The sequence below is a fragment of the Leptidea sinapis genome, chromosome 39 (assembly GCF_905404315.1).
Source record: "Leptidea sinapis chromosome 39, ilLepSina1.1, whole genome shotgun sequence".
Lineage (NCBI taxonomy): Eukaryota > Metazoa > Arthropoda > Insecta > Lepidoptera > Pieridae > Leptidea > Leptidea sinapis.
Window position 1 is genome coordinate 7,836,290 of NC_066303.1, and position 24,265 is coordinate 7,860,554.

The window sequence follows — 24,265 nt, forward strand, 5'->3', positions numbered from 1 at the left end:
GTCATAATATTTATTTCTTTAAATTTTTCTTTGAGAGACTGTCAATAACCAAGCTGATATATAGCATGAACAGCTCTCTTTTGCAGTGCAAACACTATATCAATGTCAGCAGCATGACCCCATAGTAATATACCGTACGTCATGATGGTGTAAAAATAACTAAAGTACAATAATCTAGCGGTCGCAACATTCGTATACTCTCTAATCTTTCTAACTGCATATGCCGCAGAGCTGGGTCTATCTGCTAGAATATGTGGACTTATAACTATATTTACAAACTAACTTATAACTATATTTACAGACTAAATAAAATTAAAATTATCATTACGTGGAAGCGTACCAAGAATATTGGCAGCATTTCCACGTTGGATAGTTAGGCTGATCCGTTGACCGAAATAACTGCCAGCGCTTGGGTTTCCAGGTAGCCTTATTAAGGCGCGAAGATAGTACTTTGTATATTCTCCGCGCCTCTGGGCCACACTGGCCAAGTGTCTCGACACCAAACGGCACAAAGATGTATGCCTCACTGAGAGTGTCATATTTGCGACGCTTGCTGTCTTGGGCAGTCGAAGCAGCAGCCCCAGCACCAACTGACGTAACTTGGACATGAGAAGGAGCCAGTGTCGATGCAAGTCACGTCCCACACCAGTGACCTTCCTCGTACCCAAGCCACCAGCGTCATTCCATCAGGACGCTTGCCATTGCGGCGGGTAATACCATTTGGCTCTAAAACAGCTGGATATATTTACAGCGGCAAATAGCCTGTGGATGACTTCATTAATGCTGGTGTAACGACTGATACGGCCTGGCGATTTTAGGGAGGATAAAATTAATAAATTTATATTTTTTTATATAAATAGTGTTATTAATTATTAAGTCGTATGTAAATCAAAAATTTGTAAATATAGTTATATAACATTAATATATGCATTCTTTTGTTTGCAATATTTTCTTTTATAATCTTATCAAATACTACTTACCGCTGTCCCTTGTCTAAATGAAACGAGCTATAAGTAAGTATATTAAGTTATCTTTAATGGGGTACTTAATTCTATTGTGCTCCTGATGAGATTTCGGTCACGATAACCGGGGATATTCTTAACTTAGACTTTCATTTTAAACAGAAAATTGAAAATAATATTTTAATAAGCTCGCTGAGCCTGTTGTATGACTACCAGTGAAGCTGAAAACATTGTTAGTTCAGGCCGTTCGAGTTCAAGCCAACAAGTTCGAGTCCCGCATCGTTCATATTTTTTTTTTTTCAAATTTAATTTGTGTAATTAATAATCACTTTAAAAAAAAACAAATTGCTTAGAAGATTTTTAATGAATAGATTTTGTATCAAATTAAAATCAAACACACATTATGTACAGCGATTCGGCAACTTGCAACATGCTTCGTGGTTTGGTGATGTTGTTTACGAAGATTGTCTTGAATTCACTTTTGCTGTCTGAATTAGAACTCTCTCCCTAATTTCCGTAGTCTAACTAACTAAACTTTTATTTTATTACTAGCTGACCCGACAGACTTTGTCCTGTATATAATAAACTAGCTGACTCAGCAAACGTTGTATTGCCGATATTAAAAACGCGATACAAAAGTAACTGTTGATCGTAGATGGGTGAAAATTTGAAGTTGTATGTATTTTTAATGCTGACTCATAATCAACAAATTTAAAAAAAAATTCAAAAAAATTAAAAAAAAATCGTGTGGACCACCCTTAACATTTAGGGGTATGAAAAATAGATGTTGGCCGATTCTCAGACCTACTCAATATGCTCACAAAATTTCATGAGAATCGGTCAAGCCGTTTCGGAGGAGTACGGGAACGAACATTGTGACACGAGAATTTTATATATAATAAATATAATACTGTTTTTTATGAATTTAATTGAATTATGACAATAATATTTCATAACATCAAAAATTATTTAATTGAATAAAAATGAAAACTACCCTCAGTCTATCTTTCAAGTTGGACTAACTGCACTTCATGAAGTTATCCCCATTAAAATCCGTTCACTGGAAACAAACATCAGAACACTGGATTTATATATATTAAGACTAGCTGACCAAGCAAACGGGCTATATAAATGAATAAAAAAAATTGCATTTAAAAAAATTTGGTTATGTAAAATAGATATAAGCCGATCCACAGTACCCAATGTGCACACAAAATTTCATACTCATCAGTTCAGCCGTTTCGGAGGAGTTTGGTACAAATGGTTACAAACACCGCGACACGAGAATTTTATCTATTAGGAGATTAGTATTGCTTAATATGACAACATGAATTATTAAATTATTGAAATATTTTCACGCCGATCAGACTATACGTGGCTTCGAATTAAATCTAAAATATCTCTCATTAGTATTAAAAAATATCCCTAATAAATGCTTACGATTAATTAAATTACTCAAACGCGCCCAAACTGAAATGAACTAACTAACAATTACATTCACTTCAGTAAATCACTCCACTTCACAACTTCCCAATAACTCATGAACACTGAACGAAGACTGAACGCGTGCGTCTTCGCGTGGAAGAAGATTGATACTGCCGCCCGTGAGACACGGAGGCTGTAGGGCGGGCGGGGAAAACTGATTCATGCCACACTCGTGATGGAAAACACTGCCCTCAATACGAGGGAATGATTGCTACTTTTAATTATTTTCAATTGGTGAAGTTCAATGAATTTTCAGTGCGTGATTTCTGAACGTGCAATTGTGTGATAATCCTCGGTAACTCTTGTTTAATATACTAACATTGTCGATATATGAAAATGAATTTTCTAGGCGCAATCACACAAACTGGTGAAAGTATAGGGATGGGACTGTAACATAGATTCCAAAAGAATCATTGAGAGCAAAATTTAAAGAAATTAACATCTTGACTGTTGCTTTTCAATATATTCTCGATAATGTAATGTATGTTCATAGGCACATAAATGAATTTGCTAGAAACTGTCATAACCATAATATAGGTTATATAACCAGGAAGCGCGTACACCTTCCTTAAAGGCTGGCAGCACTCCTGTGATTTCTCTGGTGTTGCAAGAGATTGTGGGCGGCGGTGATCACTTAACACCGAGTGACCCGTACGCTCGTTTGTCCTCCTATTCCATAAAAAAAAAAAGAAATAGACATAAACTAACTCGACTTAGCCGAGTAGTAGGTATTATAAGTTTAGTCTTTTGTGGGGCGATGTATATGCTGTTACAACAAGTTCCCAGAAAATGTTCAAAATAAAAGTATTAAGATATTCAAAAGAATTTTAAGAAACGTTTGTGTGGTAAAGGTAACATAAAATGACATATATAAATGACTTTCTTAAAATCGCCACGGATTGGGAATGGAACGACCGCCTTCAGGCTATTTATAATAAGTTTAATTATACAATATTACTTTGTTTCCGCCCATTCTTCTCAGGTCTGAGGCATTCTTATTGGAATGGGTGGTAGATTTGACTTTCAATAAGTGATGTCACATCCTATTTTAAATAAAAATATTTGAATTTCAATTTGAACTATTCGGTGTGGTAAATTTCATTTGTACCATTTGTAATTTTATCGATATATGTTTGTATTAGGGCATTACTTAAAACTATCCAGCCCATTTCTAATATTTTTGTCATTTAAATATTACAGGCAAATCAGACAGGTTACATTATATACTCTTATTTTAAGAGGTATCATTTGCCCGTACCAGTGATGTGCGTCGTAGTGCATCACAAATCACCTACGCGTAGCGTACTGCGATATAATCCCGATTACATCACACTGTGAATTTAATAAGAATTAAGTAATTATTTAGAGTATTGGTTCAAATTCATATCAATATTATAATGCTGAAGGTCATTGTTTGTATGAGCGCACTAATATCTGGATCTCAGTCGGATTTGAATAGTTCTTTTTTGTATATGTCGTGGGTGGATTGTTGGATTGGCCACACAATCTAGCCAATCGGCCGATGACATAAATAAAAGTCAAACTCATGATAAATAGTATAGGTTATTAGGTTAAGGAACTACATCTGATAACCTTAAATACGTATCAGTATTTCTGGAGTAAGTAAAAACCATTCCCCAACTGCTTTATCCGCGTACGCAAGTGTAAGAAAATTTACAAAAGCATTACTAAGTAAGTACATCAAAAATATATATGTAGGGTTAAGAATTCATATGTCTATTTATAAACCACGATAAGTTAAATAAAAATTTTATGTAAAAAAATATTATGCACAGGGGAAGACGAATTTTCAATTCGAGTCTGAAGGATTTGAAATAGGGACTACTTTTTTATGACAGTAAGGGACGAGACGAGAAGGACGTTCAGCTGATGGTAATTGATACACTCTGCCCATTACAATGCAGTGCCACTAAGGATTCTTGAAAAACCCAAAAATTATTAATTAAAATTAACTGGTTTTGTAAAACCAAACAGATGTTGAGACCAAACCAAACAGATATTATACCTGTAGTGTACTGAACTCTAGTCACGACATCGACAGTGACATTAACCGTGTAACGTTCGGGTGTAGTGTCCGGGTGTAGTGCTACATAGTAAAGATTAGTTGCTTCACTCGTGAGCAAACGAGAAATATTACAATACCTATAAGGGTTTCCATCGTACAGTTGACAAATCCTTCGAAAGTCTAGATCATTCGTTGCCAAAGTGGTCCAGGACCAACATGAGTCTTACCGGAGTCTCGATGGGGTTGGTGTGACTAAAAAATGTCACAATCCGTAAGCGGGGGTCGACAAAAAATTATCTGCCTTCGATGATGAATAACTAGAACATTGGCTTGGCTACGCCTATCAATGTAGGCAGAATATAATCTTTTAAGAAACTTAGACCCGATTTCACCATTGAAATAGATCGAGATTAGAACACTTTGAACTAATCTTACGACTGTAAACGAGTCTACAGATTCAATTCGAATTTTAACTCAAACACACAAGAAACTTGCCCACCGATAATTTTGGTGCGTCTGGGAATTCACCAGTTTCAAACGACAAATTGATTAGGTATGTTATAACTGGTACTAGTTCATCTTTGCATATTTTAATAAATTTCATCATAGCCTACTGCTTTAGTATTCCGCAATAATTGTATTATTTTTAATGTTTCGTTTTCCGTTACTGGATTGAGAAAAATACTACTTCCAGGTTTATTTTGATTTATACAAGGTTTCAACTTTCGCTTTGTCAAACATTTATCACTGCTGTTAGTCAAATTTATCCAATAATCATTAAAACTGTTTGCTATATCTTTAGTGTTATTAATCTCATTCTTATTTACTATAACTGATTCTATACAGGTGTCACTATTGTTACTTTTTGTTTCATTTTTAATAATTTTCCACGTCGCATAACATATGTCTTTTAAGAAATGTCACTGTCGTTATCGTTATAGAAACATATACAGATAGATATTTTACAATTTTGATTTTCTTCACACCTATCCTCCTTTATTGTCCTTTAATGAAGTCTTCATTGTACAATTTTATACCTCCTGAAATCCCCGCCCCACCTTCATAAAATGCCTCCTCACCTTCATTTTCACTCCTTTTGTAAATATTTTATGTAAATATATTAAACAAAATAATATTATGTTATTACTAACACAATAAATGTTTTATATAAGTAATATTATCAGTGCTAGTACATTATAATCTAACAGCATGTATATTTGTTTCAGGTAATAAGAAAATAAATCTGTTTTGATTCTGGGCACCGGTCTTCACTATAATCACTTGTAAATTCGTTTACACCGATCAGATGACACACTCTAAACTTGGTGGTCTACTGAAACGTGACATTGGCGAGTTGTGGTGCCCCTTCCACAGAAGCCACTAAAAGTAATAGAATAGAATAGAGTTTAAACGAGACCAAGACTGGCATTTGAACTCGTTTACGTAAAACTGAGTTTTATTAGACTCAGTTTGAAGTGTCCTTGGTGATATCGGGGATTAGGGACTGTTACTTGAAAAAAAATGAATAAATAAAATAAAAATTCTTTCAACGCGCTCTTGGACAAGAATGGAAGGGATCCATTCAATGATGGGTGGACTTCCCTAGTTTCTGAAATACTAAGGATACACGGAGACCATTGAAATTGTATAATTAATTCAATTATTCTCTAATATTCCTTTTTTGTTTGTAATTTTTCCTTTTAGTGTTTCGTCTAGTTAGTGTAAGTGGCACTGCCGTGCTAATTGGACAATAAATAAATAAATAAAAAAATATCCATGCTCCCAAGTACAACGTATCAGGGCTTGCAAAGCACCGTCCGCAACCTTAACGGGTGCCTGCAATCTTGCATAAACTTGTTTGATTCCACACCAATATTATAAATACTCATTTTATATCGAGTTTTGGGAATACAATAGAGACGTAGCTGCAGTGGATCGGAACTAGCAAAATTTTGAAAGTGGGCAATGAGAAAAAAGATCTGGGGAGACTCTGGTCTAAATTTACATTTAAATACATTTTTCTGTATTAAATCTGAAATCTTGGATGTGCTAAGATACTTTCAAACACCATGTCGGCTTACGAATTTCATTTTATTGTAAATAGCTGTTGCGACACGTCTCATAAAATTTCATGTTGTCATAGGAACTTTCATTATTCACCTAAGGCTATTTATTTATATAAAACCAATACTCGTTATTTCATACGGAATATAGGATAGCAAACAAGCCTGAATAAACAAGAAGATAGTTATCATAAACAAAGATAGTAAATGAGAAAAATTCTTATGGTTTCATAAAACTAAAAAACTAGTAAATAAGAACAATTTTGAGAGGTCTACTTAATTCTTCAATCATTACATCTGACAAATTTCATTCAAATTGTTCCATAAACGTTGGAAATCTGATCACACGAATTGATAACCTCCTACTTTTTTTTAATTTAAACCAACTGTTTCAAAAGAAACGTTGCATAAGTAAAGGTAGCAATAAGAAATTACAAAAGATAAACAAAAAAGGGCAATAAGGGTCTGAAGGTAAGTAGCAACTGGACCTGTCAATGGCCCAAGAAACTGGCAAAGTTTGGATCTTAATCATCTCTCAAACTTTTCTCTGATAAGTTACGTGCCAAATTTCGTGCCATATGACAAATCTATAGGAAGAAATAGTCCACCACGACGTGATTTATATTTACTCCGATGTCATTTTTCATGATTTAATTAAATAAATGACTGCCGAAGACAGCAAGCGTCGCAAATATGTCGGTCTCATTGAGTCATATATTGTTTGTGTTTGGTATCGAGACACTTGGCCCATGCGGCCCAGAAGCAGGGAGAATATACAAAGTACTATCTTCGCGCCTCAATAAGGCTAAAGGAAACCCAAGCGCAGGCAGCTATTTCGGTCAACGGATCAGCCTAGCTATCCAACGCGGAAATGCTGCCAGTATTCTTGGTAAGCTTCCCCGTAATGATAGTTTTAATTAAATGTAATCTAATATAATGTAATATTGTAAATATAGTTACAAGATTAGTTATATTGTTATGAAAAGTCACAAACTGAAAGAAGCAGAAACTATTTGTCCGAAGTTGTTGGGAGATTTACAAATCTAACCAAAATTCTGCTTTCAAATAGAAACAATCTGTTCTTGGTTAAAGCTTAAATACGCGGAATACAATACGCAAAAAATGCTTTTCATATAACATTTTCAACCACAATAAAATTTCATAGGCCATTGAGCAACGTCAATCACTGTGTTTGCGGTATGTTTGTTTTATAGAGATCATTCTGTAATTTGCAATTCATGCTAAAGAATCATAATATATTCTTAAGAGATTCGAAGTCAAATTCAATCATTGAATTTTGGATTTAATAATCTTTAATTTATACGTCTAGTTAGAGCCTCTTGCTGCTAGACAACCAATAAAAACAGGCCACGTGTATACTTTAGTGTGCGTGAATATCTCAGAACAGAGTTTAATTCTAAACTCAATTTTTTGACGACGACCGATTCCGAAGAGTTGCCTCAAAACTGAAATGAACTCAGTAAGCAAATGACCATGTCACCAGCTTTACTCCGACAAATCTTTGGGACGACTTATTGTTATTTTTACACGCTTTTTATAAGATTCACCTGTATGTATGTTTGTCTGTAGCCGACTGTTTTGGGCGCGATTTTGACCGACTTAAAACGTCCAGTCTTCGTTAAAACTTCGTAGATTTATAGAGGACCGATGAAAATACATGATAAGATAAAATTATTCCATTTTTCAATTTGCAAAATAAGATTTTTGTTAATTTATATAATTTTCATCTTTCGTCGATAAGACAGGAATTGATGTTAATTTTAAGTTTCTTTTATATTTTAAGTTCGGATTTCTATAAATGGCGTGCTCATTATTTTTTTTTAAACTTTTTTTTTATTGAATTAGGCGTTATTTGTGGATATCCATAATTATCCCCCTCTATTGTGCCCCCTACTAGGTTCTGTAAAATAAACAATTATTTTTCATGCAATGGTATTAAATTTTACAATAAATCACCAAAAAGTGTACCTGAATTATCAATAACTAATTTAAATCTTAAATTTTTTATTATTTTTTTGTTTTATTAATTAAAAACATATATGAATGTAAAAAACTTACATCTAACTGGCTAGAACCCAAATCCTATGACTGGGTAAAACAGTTGCTGAGCGGTTAGTTGTGTATACTATAAGTATAAGTATATATATATATATATATATATACACACACACACACACACACAAACACACACACATACACACTCACACACAACACACACATTTCCCTTCTTTCCCCCTCTTTCCTTTCTCTGAGCATGTCTATTTTATGAATAGTATTCACGTAAAGTATAATGGTAGAACTTTCATAAATAGCTTTAAAGTACATATTTGATTTGTGTAATTTTGTGTGTAGTAAATAAAGGTCAAAATTATATTATTATTAGTTAACTTTCACATGTACAAATAACTCTTAAGCATAATATAATTTTGTTTGTTATAAATAAAGGTTACAGAGCGGTGACTCCCAACACAGGCGATAAGCTTAACGGGAGACACCTGCCCCTAGTTTTTAAGTACTTTTTGTTAAAGAAATAAACATTTTTTTTTATTATTATTATTATTCATTATTATATTAAACACAGACTAATGTTAGGCTTATTACAGTATTGATGATTAGGTAAACGATATTACAATGTGGAATTGAATAGTATTATAATTGTTTTTTTTTTATGGATTTTATGGTTCAGACTTGTGTTGTTTTACTGGATTGCATTATTCTTTAAATATGTATGTTTAACTTTTGTGTGATTAGCATGTATTTGAATTGTATGTTTGGTGATTGACGTTGATGAGCAATGTGTTGATTAAAATAATTTTGACTTTGACTTTATCCAAATGCTGTGAGCCTTCTTGATAAAATTCTTATTAAAATCTTATTCATTAGTATGCGCTGATGTGTCAAGAACATATTTGAAGGCAACAGGCAACATATTATTGTAATTATATTTTTTTTCTTAATAAAATATATTATAGCCCCTTAGATTTAGGCTTAGTCTCCGGTGCCCTCCAACTAGATACCTACCGCACTACTTAAGACCGACAGTAGCATTTTTATAACAACAGCTATTAGATGCTTGTATGCATGGTATCTTGACACTCAATGGTATCTTTAAAATTTTGTATCATAGGCTTCTTGTTATTTTACATTGAAATTTATTAAATACAAAATACTTACTGATGATTTTATATGATCCCAGTGTCTTTCTTATTTCTTGTAATATTAATTCTTGTAATGTTGTAATATCTTTGTAAAGTTTTACTATGCAACCCGGCAATTATGTTCCAATTATTAGCAAAGTTTAGCAGAACATGTGGCACGTCAACGTCACACATTGTTTGAGATTGGCTCGAGTACGCCCACTTGGGCGTAGTATTAATTGCTGCACTTTGCGACTATACCTGCGGTATCTAGTTGGAGCGTAGCGGAGACCAATACTTAATATAAGGCTCCAAGTATTAACATAATATAATATTAATCCAAATTACTGTTATATTCATTATTGTGCAAGAACATATTTGATGGTAACAGGCAACATATTAATGTAAAAGTTAAATTTTTTCACTTAATAAAATATATTATAGCCCTTTTTAACCGACTTCAAAAAAGGAGGAGGTTCTCAATTCGTCGGTATGTTCTTTGTTTTTTATATTTGTTACCTCAAAGCTTTCGACTGGGTGAACCGATTTCGATCATTCTTTTTTTATTTGAAAGCTGGTGCTTCCCGTGTAGTCCCATTGTAATTTGGTCCAGATCTGACAATGGCGTCTATGAGAAAAGTGTATATCAAAGTGGATGATAAATTTACCAATAACTCAATATCGCGCCAACCGATTTCGATGATTCTTTTTTTTATTGGAAAGGATAGACTTCAAGATAGTTTGGTGAGAGTTTGGTTAGGTTCTGATTACGGAATCCATGACAAAGTAACGGAACTCTTCAATTCGTAGGAGCAAATTAACGATACTCGGCCGTATCTTTTTTATGCTATCCGGATATTTAAGTTTACCATAACGGTATAATATAATGGTCAAGTAATTGTCGTAGTCGAATATGATGATCAATGGGACTCCTTAACGACTTACAGTAAGGGTGGCAGAATTTCTAACCGTCTGTAATCAAATTGCAAAGCACTTACGTTGATTGCTGCATTGAAAAATTAAGTATATCTACATATTTAGACAAATTGTAAGTTAGTGTACTTCAAATTCACTAAAAATCATAAAATAAAAAAAAAATACTTAAAAACAACAGCTTTCAAAAACACTATTCCAAAACATTAGATATAATGTGCACTAAAAAGTATAAAATTAATTGCGTATTTTTATACAATCTAAATAATTAATCTAATTCTAGTTACGATTATTGTAATTTTTGGAGTCGGTGTCATCCAAGATAGGTTTGTTACTACATACATAGTTATAGGTGAGATGTGCTTGAGTTGTGAGGGGACGGGATGCGAGAGCGGGTCGCGGCGGAAGGACATCGATTCCAAAAATAACAATAATCGAAACTAGAATTAGATTAATTAATTAGAGATTGTATAAAAACACGCAATTATTTTTATACTTTTTAGTGCACATTATATCTATTGGTTTAGAATAGTGTTTTTGGAGTCGGTTGTTTTTTTGTTAAAAATGTTTTAACTGAACAAAAATAGTATCAAATATTTTTGCGTTATAGACAATGACGTTCTATATATACATAACTAGCTGACCCGACAGACATTATTCTGTTCATAATAAAAAAAAACTTGGAATTTCGTAAAATCCGTGATGACCTCTACTCGGTGAAAAGAATATTCCTACCAAATTTCATGTCTTTATCTCTAATGGTTCCAGAGATATCGTGATGAGTGACTATATACGTGGAAATCTCTTTTATATATATAGATGTATAGAATGACATCGTGGCAGCAGCTAATTCACTTATATAAAATTCATTCATTCATTATATAAAATTCAAAGAAATAGTGTATTTGTGTGTGTACACAATATGTGTGTTTGTGCGTTGTACAGTCTAAGTTTAAATCAAGATTCTATAAGCATAGTAACATAACATTCAATTTAAGAATAAAATATTTTAAGACAATCATACGTAAGTAATAAACTTCTCTATATTATATTCTCCATATCTTATAATGTAGATGCCTCTAACGGCAACAACACAACTACTCGTACAAGCGCCGTATAGTTTTTCACAAATGAAATGATTCCCATTTGCATCATGCGGGGTTGAGCTGGCATCTCGTTCCAATTAATTAAGCCTCTACTAGTCTGACGTGCGGAATGTAGAGCTACGAGTATGTATTGCGACTCACTTTGTTACTAAATAGTTCATTTACGCGGGAGTTGGTTCTTCGTTGGTTCTATGACAGCCATTAATGATGGATTTTTTTTATGGAAGAGAAGGATAAAGGAGCTTACATACGTCATCTGATGGTATGTCTCTTGCTTTGCAGAAATAGCGTAGAGTCAACGTACCTACAAATTATTACGGAGACGGGATTAAGAAATAATTTTCTCGACTTACTTACACATAGTAGAAAATTGAAAAATTTGAAAAACACATATTTGGCTAGTTTTCAGGAGGCTGAAGATGAATTTTGAGTTCAGATTAGTTACTTGTTAAAATTTTTAGGAAACACATTTTCAGGAATCTTCAGTATTTTAAAAAATTGTATAATGCATGACAAGGCCGGCATGACGTGCGAGAGAGAATTAATAAGAACTTTCTAGAAGCTCGAGCGAACATTCTAGACGACAAGGTCGGACTGATATCTGGAACTTTCTAGAAACTAAGCTCTAGCAAACGTGCTTGTATTGTGCGACAAGGACAGAATGAGGTTTGGAAAGAGATGCAAGATGGAACAGCCTAGACATTTATGTCAAAATAGAACATTGACTAGGCTTGGAAACTAGATAGATAGAGTAGGATTGAAAGTAAATGTAATGTAAGTAAATGTAATATTACAAATTTTATATTAAAGTATTCATTTTCCAAGGCAAATAAAATAGCCCATTCATAAAGTTCATTAGAGTCGTTCGAGTTCATTCAGCTCGACTTGCTGTAAGCATATTAGAACGGAATTTCCGGCGAACACCGTCCAACCTAGATATTTCCATTCAGTGCTAGCAAACTATGCAAAGTGTAAAGGAAATACATTTATAATCTAGCTTATGACGTTATACGTTAAACATGAATAAAAATTTACAAACCCATGCGGCTGTCATTAATTTCGTATGTACCTAACATACGAAATTAATGACAAGTCAACTTATTTTTCCTCAAATCGGAATCCAAGTGCAAATTTCCACAATCAAGATGAATGTCACGAATTTTTATACGAAATGCGCGAAATGATTCAGAAACGTAAATATAGAAGATGAAATCGGAATCAAATGTATGACGCCGATCGATAACAAGCTGTATCATTGCAACAAACGTCACAAACTTAACTATTTGCCCTCATCATCTGGATATGTACCTTGTATTATCAACAATGTGGATTTTAAAGGATAATTTCCTCGCCCAAACTTCTCTCTGTGGTCTTCCCAGATGACAGACTCTAAAAAAGCGCCATGGATGTCAATACTCTGGCAATTCCTCTGATGTCTATGCCAGAGATGTAATATGACGATTGATGTTAATGGGCACTTTCTATCAAATATCTAGTATATCCAGTTAATGCTGTTATCCCATTTCCAATTTGAATATTTGGATCAACTATTTGGTAAGAAATTACAATTATTTATTGAACCGTTTGAACCCGACTTTTCGTTGTCATTCCAGAACAACACAGAACACGGAATACTGACGCGGACGTTAGCAGGAGTCAATTAAGTGATTGTCAAAGTTATTTTTTATTTATTTTTTTTATTAATACCAAATGAAAATGCAATTACCCATTTATTCAGAAAAAAGAAAAAACAAGGTTGGATTAATTTTTGCCAGAATTTAAAACCAAGCACTCCATCCTCAACTGTCTGGAAACAAATTAAAAAATTTAGAGGTTCATTTTGTGATCAAGTGTGTGATTTTAATGTGGATCCTTCTGTATGGCTTGATTCCTTTTCAGATAGGATGTCCCCCCCCTTCAGTTCCAAATATGGACTATTTTCCATCCCCCCCAATACCTCTTGCCTCAACTCACAGTTTAGAGTCCCCCTTCTCATTCTCTGAACTTCTTCTTGCTCTGGATGGCCTAGTTGACTCTGCTCCTGGGGCAGATGGAATCCCATACTCTTTCATTAAAAATTCATCATCTACAACCAAGGAATATTATCTTAGCATAATCAATAACCTTTTTGATCTTGGTTCCATCCCTCCATCTTGGAAAAATCAGGTAATTATTCCATTACTTAAACCTGGTCAGAATCCATCTGAAGCTACCAGCTATAGGCCAATTGCCCTCTCTTCTGCTCTTGCAAAAGTTTCTGAAATCATGATTAAACAAAGACTTGAGTGGTTTGCTGAAACCAATAATCTCCTTTCCAACTCCCAGTACGGTTTCAGAAAGGGCAAGAGCTCCTTAGATAGCTTAGGTATCCTTACAACTGACATTAGAATAGCACTCCTCAGAAAAGAACACCTTGTGGGAGTTTTTCTTGATATAGAATCTGCATATGATAACGTTTCACTTCCCCTACTCAGGAGTAAACTCAACCAGCTGAGTATCCCCGTGAAGTTATCCCGTTTCATATGTAACATGTTAATGGAGAGATCCATCACTATTAAAGGTCCATCCTCTTACCTCCCTCCTAAGTCAGTTTGGAAAGGTTTACCTCAAGGCTCAGTCCTTAGTCCCCTTCTTTATAATCTGTATACCCATGACCTCAACAGTACCGTTACACCTTTCTGTCAGATACTGCAATATGCAGATGACATTGTCCTGTATTCTTCTGACAAGTCTATACAAGATTCATCTAATCATTTAAATAATGCTCTTGATTATCTTTCTGAATATTTAACACAACATGGACTGTCTCTATCAACATCTAAAAGTAAGGTAGTTTTATTTACAAATAAAAGAATTCTTCCACCTATTAAAATTAAAATTTATGATGTTGATCTACCAATTGTTAATAATGTTAAGTTTTTGGGTATTTGGTTGGATCACAAATTATCTGGCGTCAAGCATTTTGATTATGTCTCACAGAAATGTGAGAAAAATATTAATATTCTTCGCTCATTGTCTGGTGTCTGGTGGGGAGCTCACCCCGTCACTCAAAAATTACTATACAATGCCATAATTCGCACTCATTTAGATTATGGCACTATTTTCTTAATCCCAGGCTAAATGTTTACGTATAGTATTGGGAGCTATGAAATCCAGCCCTATTAATGCAATGCAAGTAGAATGTGTGGATCCTCCCCTCTCACTACGTAGACAATTCCTTGCCAATAAATTTTTCTTTAAACTAGCTGGCTGCCGAGCTCATCCCTTACTCCAAAAATCAGAACAATTAGCTGTTTTATACAATGATAATAATATTGTACCTGAAGACAAAAGACCTTGCGTTATAAATAGTTACCTTTTATTTTCTCAGCTCTCTAACCCTCTCTTTCAATATTCTAAATTGCCTTTATTTTCTATGCCTTTCAATGCTCTTACTTTCCAACCCTCAGTAATTTTAGACTTAGGTGTTGATAAGTTTTCTATAGAAGCAAATAAAACTTTTTCTCATATAATGGACTCAGATTTTCGACATTGGTATAAAATCTACACGGATGCTTCAAAAACAGACATGAGTCCCGTTGGGGCTGCAGTATGGATTCCCTCAACAAGAATTATACTGAGTTATAGCTGCCCACCACCACTTCTGTGTTTACAGGGGAATCAATCGCCATTCTTGAAGCTATTCTATTTGTTAAGTCTCACAACATGAACAATTCTATTATCCTTTCAGACTCTAAAAGTTGCCTCCAATCAATTCTCTCAAATCCGTTTAAGACAAAAAGTCACTTTCCCATCATTCTCAAAATAAGAGAAACTTTGAAAGACTTTGACTTTGCTATGAACTCAAAATTAACATAGTTTTAGCTTGGATTCCAGGTCACATGGGCATCTCTGGTAATGAAAATGCAGATGCCTGTGCTAGATCAGCTGCTCATTCAGGTTCCTTTCAGTATTCAGAAATATTCACTCATGACTTGTGCTCTACCCTGAAACCCAAGATGTATGAAAGTTGGTCAAACATTTGGCAAGTTTCCAAAACTTTAAAAGGCAAATTTTATGGAGAACTCCAACCAGAAATTCCTCAAAAACCTTGGTTCTCAAAATGTAGGATTCATAATAGAACAATAATCTCAACTATATGCCGCTTACGTTTAAACCATGCCTGCACTCCAGTCTTTCTAGCAAAACTTAGAATTAGGGATCATTCTCTATGTGATTGTGGCCTTGATGAGGGAATCATGGATCATTTATTCTTTAGTTGTCCCTTAATGCAATCTTCTCTGCACAATTATATACCCGCTGAAGTCCCCCGTCCAACCTCCGTTAAATGTCTCCTCTCCCTAGTTTACACTCTTTTTGTAAATATTTTGTGTAAATATATTAAAATAAATAAGATTAAGTTGTAAATATTATTTAGTACTTATATTAATTAATTATTTAAGTATTTCTATTTGTGTATGTCATTTATAGTCTTACAAGCATGTATATTATTTGTTTCAGATATTATTAGAAAATTAAACTTTATGTAATCTGAACACCGATTATTACCGTTAAACTTAGAAGACACATACTCAAAGCTTGGTAGTCTAATCTAACGTGATTCTGGCAAATCTGTGGTATATCTTCCACAGAAGCCACAGTAGGAAGAATAGAATAGAATAGAAAATGCAATAAAAGAACAATATTCAAATCATATTTCTAAGTACTCCATTATGGAAACAACCTAGATAGGTTAATGGGTAAAAAATCGTAATACTTATCAAACTTTTTTTTGCGCCAATTATGGCCTCGGAGGCGGTGTTTGCTGTAGATGGATGGGATTTGGCCAAGAATTTGGCAGAATTTAATGTCAGTTTGTCTAAAATAGTATCTTACCTACGTGTGTGATACTCGCATTAGTAAAATAATTTCAAAATAATAATTTGATAAAACACAATTTAACTTGATTGATGAAGATGCACAAACAAAACTTAGACTCTTAACAGAAATATGAATCTAGGTAGCACCATAATCGTCTGAGACCAATATTATTGTATGAAAATCCTTCCAATGCCCGCACCATGTACTTGTATATCTTCGAGTAACCTTTTCCATGTGAACGCTTATGAATAGTTCTATAAAATTTTAACACATTTTTGCTACACTTACTGGAATGCTGTTGTAGAAAAATAGAGTAAGAAAATTGTTTAACAAAACACATGATTCAAATATTTCTATTTAAAATAGGATATGATATCACTTATTGAAAGTTAAAAACTACCACCCATTCGAATAATTATGAGACAGACCTGAGAGATTGCGCAGAAATCTCAGCGGGCTTATTTTTTTTCATAAAAATAAGTGACAATGTAGTAACCTACAAAAAAATATATTATTATAATAGCCTGAGGGCTCAATACCCAATCTGTTGTATCATAAGTCATTTATGTTATAGTAATCTTTAACCACACAAACCAGTGGGAGGCTCCCAGGATACCAGCTAGATTAGGGGTACCACAACGGTGCCTATTTCTGCCGTGAAGCAGTAATGTGTAAACTTTACTGTATTTCGGTCTGAAGGGCGCCGTAGCTTGTGAAATTACTGGGCAAATGAGAATTAATATCTTATGCCTCTAGGTGACGAGCGCAATTGTGGAGCCGCTCAGTTTTTGGGCTTTTCAAGAATTCTGAGCAGCACTGCATTGTAATGGGCAGGGCGTATCAATTACAATCAGCTGATTGTCCTGCTCGTCTCGTCCCGTATTTTCATAAAAATAAATAAATAAACGTTTTTAACATATTAACTGGTCTTAGCCGAGTAATAGGCACAATCACATTCAATATATATTTTTTAATTTAATCTCCTAACTTAAAAACTAGCAAAAACCTATAGTATTAGTAAAGAATAAAGCGTCTCACGAAAATTAATCATTTGAACTCCGAACTTATTGATCGCCACGAAAGGAAAGGACTGTAGCGAACCTATTTAACGGAACAGACAAGGAAGGATGATCCTACAGGATATTTGTCGTAAGGTTCTGCTATGTAGACATAACTTTCTACTTCAGACCTATTGATCTGTTTACTCGGCTTAGATTGGACAATATCGTAATAAATACAGTAGCAAACTACTCAAATACGTCATTTCGTTTAAATATGTTACTTTTATCTTACTGTCATACTAAAATATTGAAAGTTACTTTTAATTTTGTTTAACAATAAGTGAAAAATGATTTACAAAATTATTAAAGAAAGATGAATTGGAAGTGATATATTCATATTCAAATATTTTTATTCAAAATATTATATGAAGTAACTTTTTGAAAGTCAAATACTACAAACTGTGCGGATATGAATGCCTCAGATCTTAGAAGAACGAGCGCAAGAATCTTCGATACAATAAAATGTATAATTGTGGTATCATTAAGAAAGTAATACATGTTATAGTAACCTAGTAACCTAATATATGTTATAGTAACCACATAACCGCATTTATCAATTCTTTTGTATTGTGTAATTTATTTTTTTGAACATTTTCTTGGATCTTTTTGTAAAGCATATACATTGCCCCACAAAAGAGTTACCTATTAACTCGACTTAGCCGAGAAGTTCGCATTATAAGTTTATATTTGTTCCTAGTATTACATTATGATTATGACAGTTTCTAGAATATTCACTTATATTCCTATGTATATACATAATATTAACAAGATATATCCGGACGACCGAGCCTCGCTTGGATTTTTAAGAATGTACAAAACTTAAACAACAAAAAAAACTACTAGGACATCTGGATTCAAACCAGGGTCTTCTGTTTTCCGGATCACCCAATGTTCCATCTGAGCTATTATAGTTAAAATAATTGAAACCTTGCTAGATCGATTTATCGCCGCCGATTTCCCCTGTATACTAAATTTTATGAAAATCGTTGGAGCCGTTTCCGAGATTCAGAATATATATATATACAAGAATTGCTCGTTTTAAGATATAAGATAATATATTTGCCTCACAGATTACCTACCCTCACGTAAAAATAATCGTGCATGCAATCGAATTATTTATATATCTACATGTTGAATCATATAGTACGAATCTATTAATTATTTTATAATTTATCATTATTACCACTTATTAATTTAAAGAGTGATAAAGCGACAAAACTTGGATTCAATTGTAGCGTACAATCCGATTGTTATTCGAAATTAACTGATAATCCATTTTCAAATTTCGTAGCTTATAGTGCGTTCGTAGCGTTCGTAGCAGCTGCTACTACGAATTTTGACGCGGGATTTCATCTTAGCTGCATTATTTTTTTGGTGAATTATTTTTTAGCCCTTCTTAATTATTATCTTCCTGTTGCAATATTTGTTTTCACGAGCTAATATAAACCTAGATGTCAAAGTCAAATAAACCCTATTCAATTACTCTAAAACCGATCGTTTTTGAATCGTCACTACAAATATTTCTTTTAAATTACTGAAGCTACCATATATTCGGAAAAAGTAGAGAAGAACATAAAAGAAACTCTACGGCCACTCTTTTCCATCAATAGAGTATTTTAGAATGGTTGTAATATACAAAACAAATTAGTTTGTTAGGTGCTGCAACCAGTGCATATAAAACATATCCGTTCATCGGCTGCATCCAACACATGTATCGTGTTCAACGTTAAAACCGTTTTTAATATCAAATACACTATTTTGCAAAAAAAATGTGCATCTAGGTAAACAACCTGTTTCAATGGCATCTTCAGATTATTTCATAATTCTAAGTAGCTTGTTGTAAGTAGCTTGTATCATAATAATACTTTAAATAAATAAGCAAGAATTAGTTTCTGTCAATTTCGTCATAACATTTCGATGGAATTAATAAAAGAGGATCCCAGAGTCTAAACAGATAGTTGCATATCTGTTCATTAAACCGAAAAAACGGGTTATAAATTAAGATTGTTTTAACATAAAATAAAAAGTAAAAGCTTAAATTCGAATGTGGGCCCCTCTTGCTAAAATGACAGCTTGTTCGTCTGGGCATTTTATCGATGCTATTCTTAATTGTTTCTTGTGGAATACGCTCCCACTGTGTAGCAATTACATTCCTTAGCTCCCTGACGTGTTGTGGATCGGACTGCACCGATCTTTGTTTTAGAATATCCTAAATGTACTCTGTGAGATTGAACGGGACTTTGAGCTGGCCAATCCAAACGACGAATGCGAATTCAAATTCAAATATTTTTATTCAAAATAGGATGTAACATCACTTATTGAAAGTCAAAAAACTACCACCCATTCCAAAATGAATGCCTAAGGCCTGAGAAGAATGGGCGCAACAAACTCAGCGGGCTTTTTTTTTCATCAAAAATATGTTTTACAATTAAAGTAACATTAACAAAGTAACAAAGTAACATTATACAATAAACTTATTATTTAATAGCCTGAGGGCGGTCGCTCCATTACCATTCTGTGGTATCATTAAGAAAATTATTTATGTTATAGTAGCCTTCACCACACAAACGTTTTTTAACAATTCTTTTGAATAACGTAATACTTTTGTTTTGAACATTTTCTGGGATCCTGTTGTAAAAGCATATACATCGCCCCACAAAAGACTTGCTAACTCGACTTAGCCGAGTAGTAGGCATTTCAAGCTTATGTCTGTTCCTGGTGTTAACATTATGGTTATGACAGTTTCTGGCAAATTCACTTATATTGAGAAGCAACAGTCAAGATGTTAATTTCTTTAATATTTAATACCTCTTGAATATACGCATCCATATCGTCAGAACGGTGAGTGCGAGCGTTATCGTCTACAAAAATCAAATTTTTCACCAAGAACAGTTAATGCGAGTTGTATGTAAGGAATAAGGACTTCTGATATGTAACGCTGTGCATTCAAAGAACCGTTTTCTATGAAGACTAACAAGTCCTCTGGACAGTCGAACGAATCACATTTAGCCTCTGGGACACATAACATTGACTACACCCTTCCTCAAGTAGCTCTATAAATTTGCTCGCTATTATCGTTATATTAACTATTTTAGAGACCGCTAAATAATGGTATCAAGGCTTTAAAATATCAAGGAAATATGACAATCCGACAGTAATTACCTAAAAATACGAGTTAATACGAAATATCAACGATTCCCGCCACGATACGAAATTAACTGAATTTTTTGTTAAAGTCCGACTATGTCTTAAATTTGAATTTGGAATAAACTTTTTTATGTGCCACAACACTTCACAAATGTGTCAGTAATATTCTGAAATGATTAAAACCTTTTGTATTAATTGTATTTTCTAAAGGGGCGGAAAAAATTAAAACCACCCGGTTATTTGTAAATGAGTTTATTTCATAAAAATTAATAAAGAATAAAATTTTTAGCATGAATTCAATGCTTTTGATGGTGGCCGAGATTACTGTCATAATTGGTAATCGCATCAAACAAATACAATGATTTACTAACTATTACAGGTCGACCTGGCACCAAAAGTAGCACCCGTTCAAGAGTTAATGGCACTCGACACCGCCGCATGCAGTGATGAGATATATTAAAAAATATTAAGTACTTACCGCTTGTGACTTGCAATGAGGTAGATAGGAGACATAGTAGGCACAACAACAGGCAACCGAACGTGTTTAGCCAAAGTTTTGCAGTCATGCTGCATCCTGCGAACAAACAAAACCACCTTACAATATATTTCCCAACGCCCAACTTGTAGTATTTCCGGTGCTGCAAGTGAGAATGGCCGGTGATGATAACAAGTCAGGTGAACCATAGGGTTTGCTAGTTCTACAATTGAATAAAGTTCAACAAAATGGCAACCGACTTCAAAAAACACTATTTCAAAACAACAGATATAATTTGCAGTAAAAAAAGATTACTGTGAAAGTAATTACACTCACTAATAATTTGTCTAAATTTGTGTAGATCTACAAAATTTTGGAATGCAGCACTGAACGCATTGCAATTTATTAGAAATATTGCCACAGATCGCACCCTAACTGTAAGTCGTTAAGGAGTTCCATTGATCATCATGTTTGACTAAGACAATTACGTGACCATAACGATGTTATGCAAGGTGACTCAAATATACGGATAGCATGAAAAAGATTCGGCCTAGTATCATTAATTTGCTCCTAATAATTTAAGAGTTCCGTTACTTTGTCATGGATTCCATAATCAGAACCTAATCAAACTCTCACCAAACTATCTTTGAAGTATATCCTTTCCAATATTGTTATTAAATTATTAAATAATAAGCTATTTATATATTTGTCGCGCATATATTTATAGCAAAGCTAAGACTTTGATCGTTTTCTCATGGTTTCCATTGTAAGATCTATACCAAATTACAATGGGACCACACGGGAAGCACCAGCTTTCAAACAAAAAAGAATCATCAAAATCAGTTGACCCAGTCGAAAGTTCTGAGGTAACAAACATAAAAAAACATACTGACGAATTGAGAGCCTCTTTCTTTTTAAATAGGTTAAAAAATAATGTCTTTATTAGGGTTGATACCCTTACCGTTACGTCCAAGGAGGTTGATTCTCAAGTTTAGTAGAAAGTTTTTTGAATACCGCACTATGGAGAAACATCACGCATTCGGATGGTGAGGATTATAATTACTTTTGTGGTACTTGTGGTACGTAGATTAAATAGAGCGACAGCTTTTTGTTCATTTTGAATTGGAATTTCAACACTCCCCGTGATGAATACGGGAGAAGATACACAATATTACCTATTACAATTATGCGCCAACAATAGTAGTACGTTTGTTATATTTAATATAAAAATTTAATTTATTTCCAAATAGTATAAGTATATTTAAAATAAATAAGTCAAAGTCAGCGAGAATATAAAAAAAAATAGTGTAATGCCTACTCTTAATTTAATGAGTTTACTTTATTTTGTTTTAAATTTTCAACATTAAAATGGTTGTATCCATAAGTGATTATGAACAATATACATAATTATAATATTGTTCAGATTAAAACTTATGGTTAATAAAAATCTTGTCATTACAAAACTAAACTTCACTAAGCTCGTCATATTATAGACACAAGTCGTTACATCGTTAAAGCAGCAGCATGCTGATTCTCAAATTTTTGATTTGACTACAGCTGGTCCGTGATTGAGTCCCGTCGGGTGACTCTCCGCGGCCGTGAACCGTCTTAGGCTACCTTGGCCGCATCCGTTTTCGCCAAAAAGCTATCTTAAGCTACGGCAGGAGTGGTTTTAAATCGGTAGGGGGTGTCCGACGGCCGACACCTGAGCCCGAAATATGGGCCCCGGGGTCTTCAATTAGTAAATGTATTTTCCTCCTCTCTGAAAAAAATAAGACTCCGGACCTTTTACTTTTTAGGCCGCTACCGCAGTAGACATAATTATATCTATAGTGCCGCTACCTATTATTTTCCCATTAAAAGTTAAAACAATATCAGAATTTCATTTCCATCTAGCGGGTTGCTGTGAAATTATTACATGAATTTTTGTTAACAACGCCATCTATTGAGCAACTGATGAATATTTAGTTGTAAATAGTGCACTAGATGGCGCTAAAATTCTTCAATTAAATAATTGCTCTACAGTTACAACTTACAGTGTAAATTAATTTTCAGAAACTTAGACAAAACATCGGCAATAGTTAAGATCATCTGATTTTTATCCCCGGTTTTGTGTTGGCAAACAGATTTTAATATTCATGCCGATACTTGAAACTAGGATTTATTATAATATTATAAAATATAGAAATATATTATAAGTAGGTACATATATTGTGTCCATTGATCATCCTCTATGTATAATCTATATATATATAAAACTGAACTGCTGTTCGTTAGTCCGCTAATACTCGAGTATCTGTGGAAATCCAGACAAGGTTTAAAATGAGAAAAAATATGAAAATTCTCGGAATTAAATAAAAACAACAATTTTGTATTTACTTTGATGTGTCCCTCGTCGTTCAGAAATAAGATTGAAAGAGTAGTTTAAAATGAGGCAATTTAATTTAGAAAGGAAATTTAATTAGAATGTTTGTAACTTTCTCAGGAGGTAATAAAAATTAAGTTTAGCTATTTTTTTTTTAGCAAATTTTCACTCTTCTACGATCAACCCCTATTGAATCACGATTTTTATATAATTCTGTTCCTGAATACAATAATTAGTAGTATATTAAATTTTATGTACAGGCAAGGCATATAGGCTACTTTGAAGTTTAAAGGCATTTTAAAGACTGAGAAAGAGAAAGAATTCATAATATGTTGAGATTATTAGCTATTGCTGGTTGAGATTGTTAGCTATTGCTGGATGACACTGTTAGCTAATGCTGGTTGAGATTGTTAGGTTTTGCTGGGTGAGATTGTTAGCTATTGCTGGATGACATTGTTAGCTATTGCTGGATGAGATTATTAGGTATTGCTGGGTGAGATTGTTAGCTATTGCTGGATGAGATTATTAGGTATTGCTGGGTGAGATTGTTAGCTATTGCTGGATGACATTGTTAGCTATTGCTGGTTGAGATTGTTAGGTTTTGCTGGTTGAGATTGTTAGGTT

The 24,265-nt window shown here is 33.7% G+C and overlaps 1 protein-coding gene across 5 annotated transcripts in view; it reads right to left on the reverse strand.

Annotated features, from left to right (window-relative positions):
* LOC126976062 (tolloid-like protein 1) overlaps nucleotides 1-24,265 on the reverse strand; it is a 122,987-nt gene that overhangs the window by 83,017 nt on the left and 15,705 nt on the right. For 4 of the 5 annotated variants that reach the window (XM_050824206.1, XM_050824205.1, XM_050824207.1 and 1 more), the window contains exon 3: nucleotides 21,280-21,375. In XM_050824206.1, the coding sequence (XP_050680163.1) occupies nucleotides 21,280-21,367 (88 nt within the window). In that variant the 5' untranslated portion in view covers nucleotides 21,368-21,375. Of the gene's footprint in view, nucleotides 1-2,402; nucleotides 2,528-21,279; nucleotides 21,376-24,265 lie in introns of those variants that run through there. The other variant, XM_050824209.1, reaches the window with a different exon arrangement.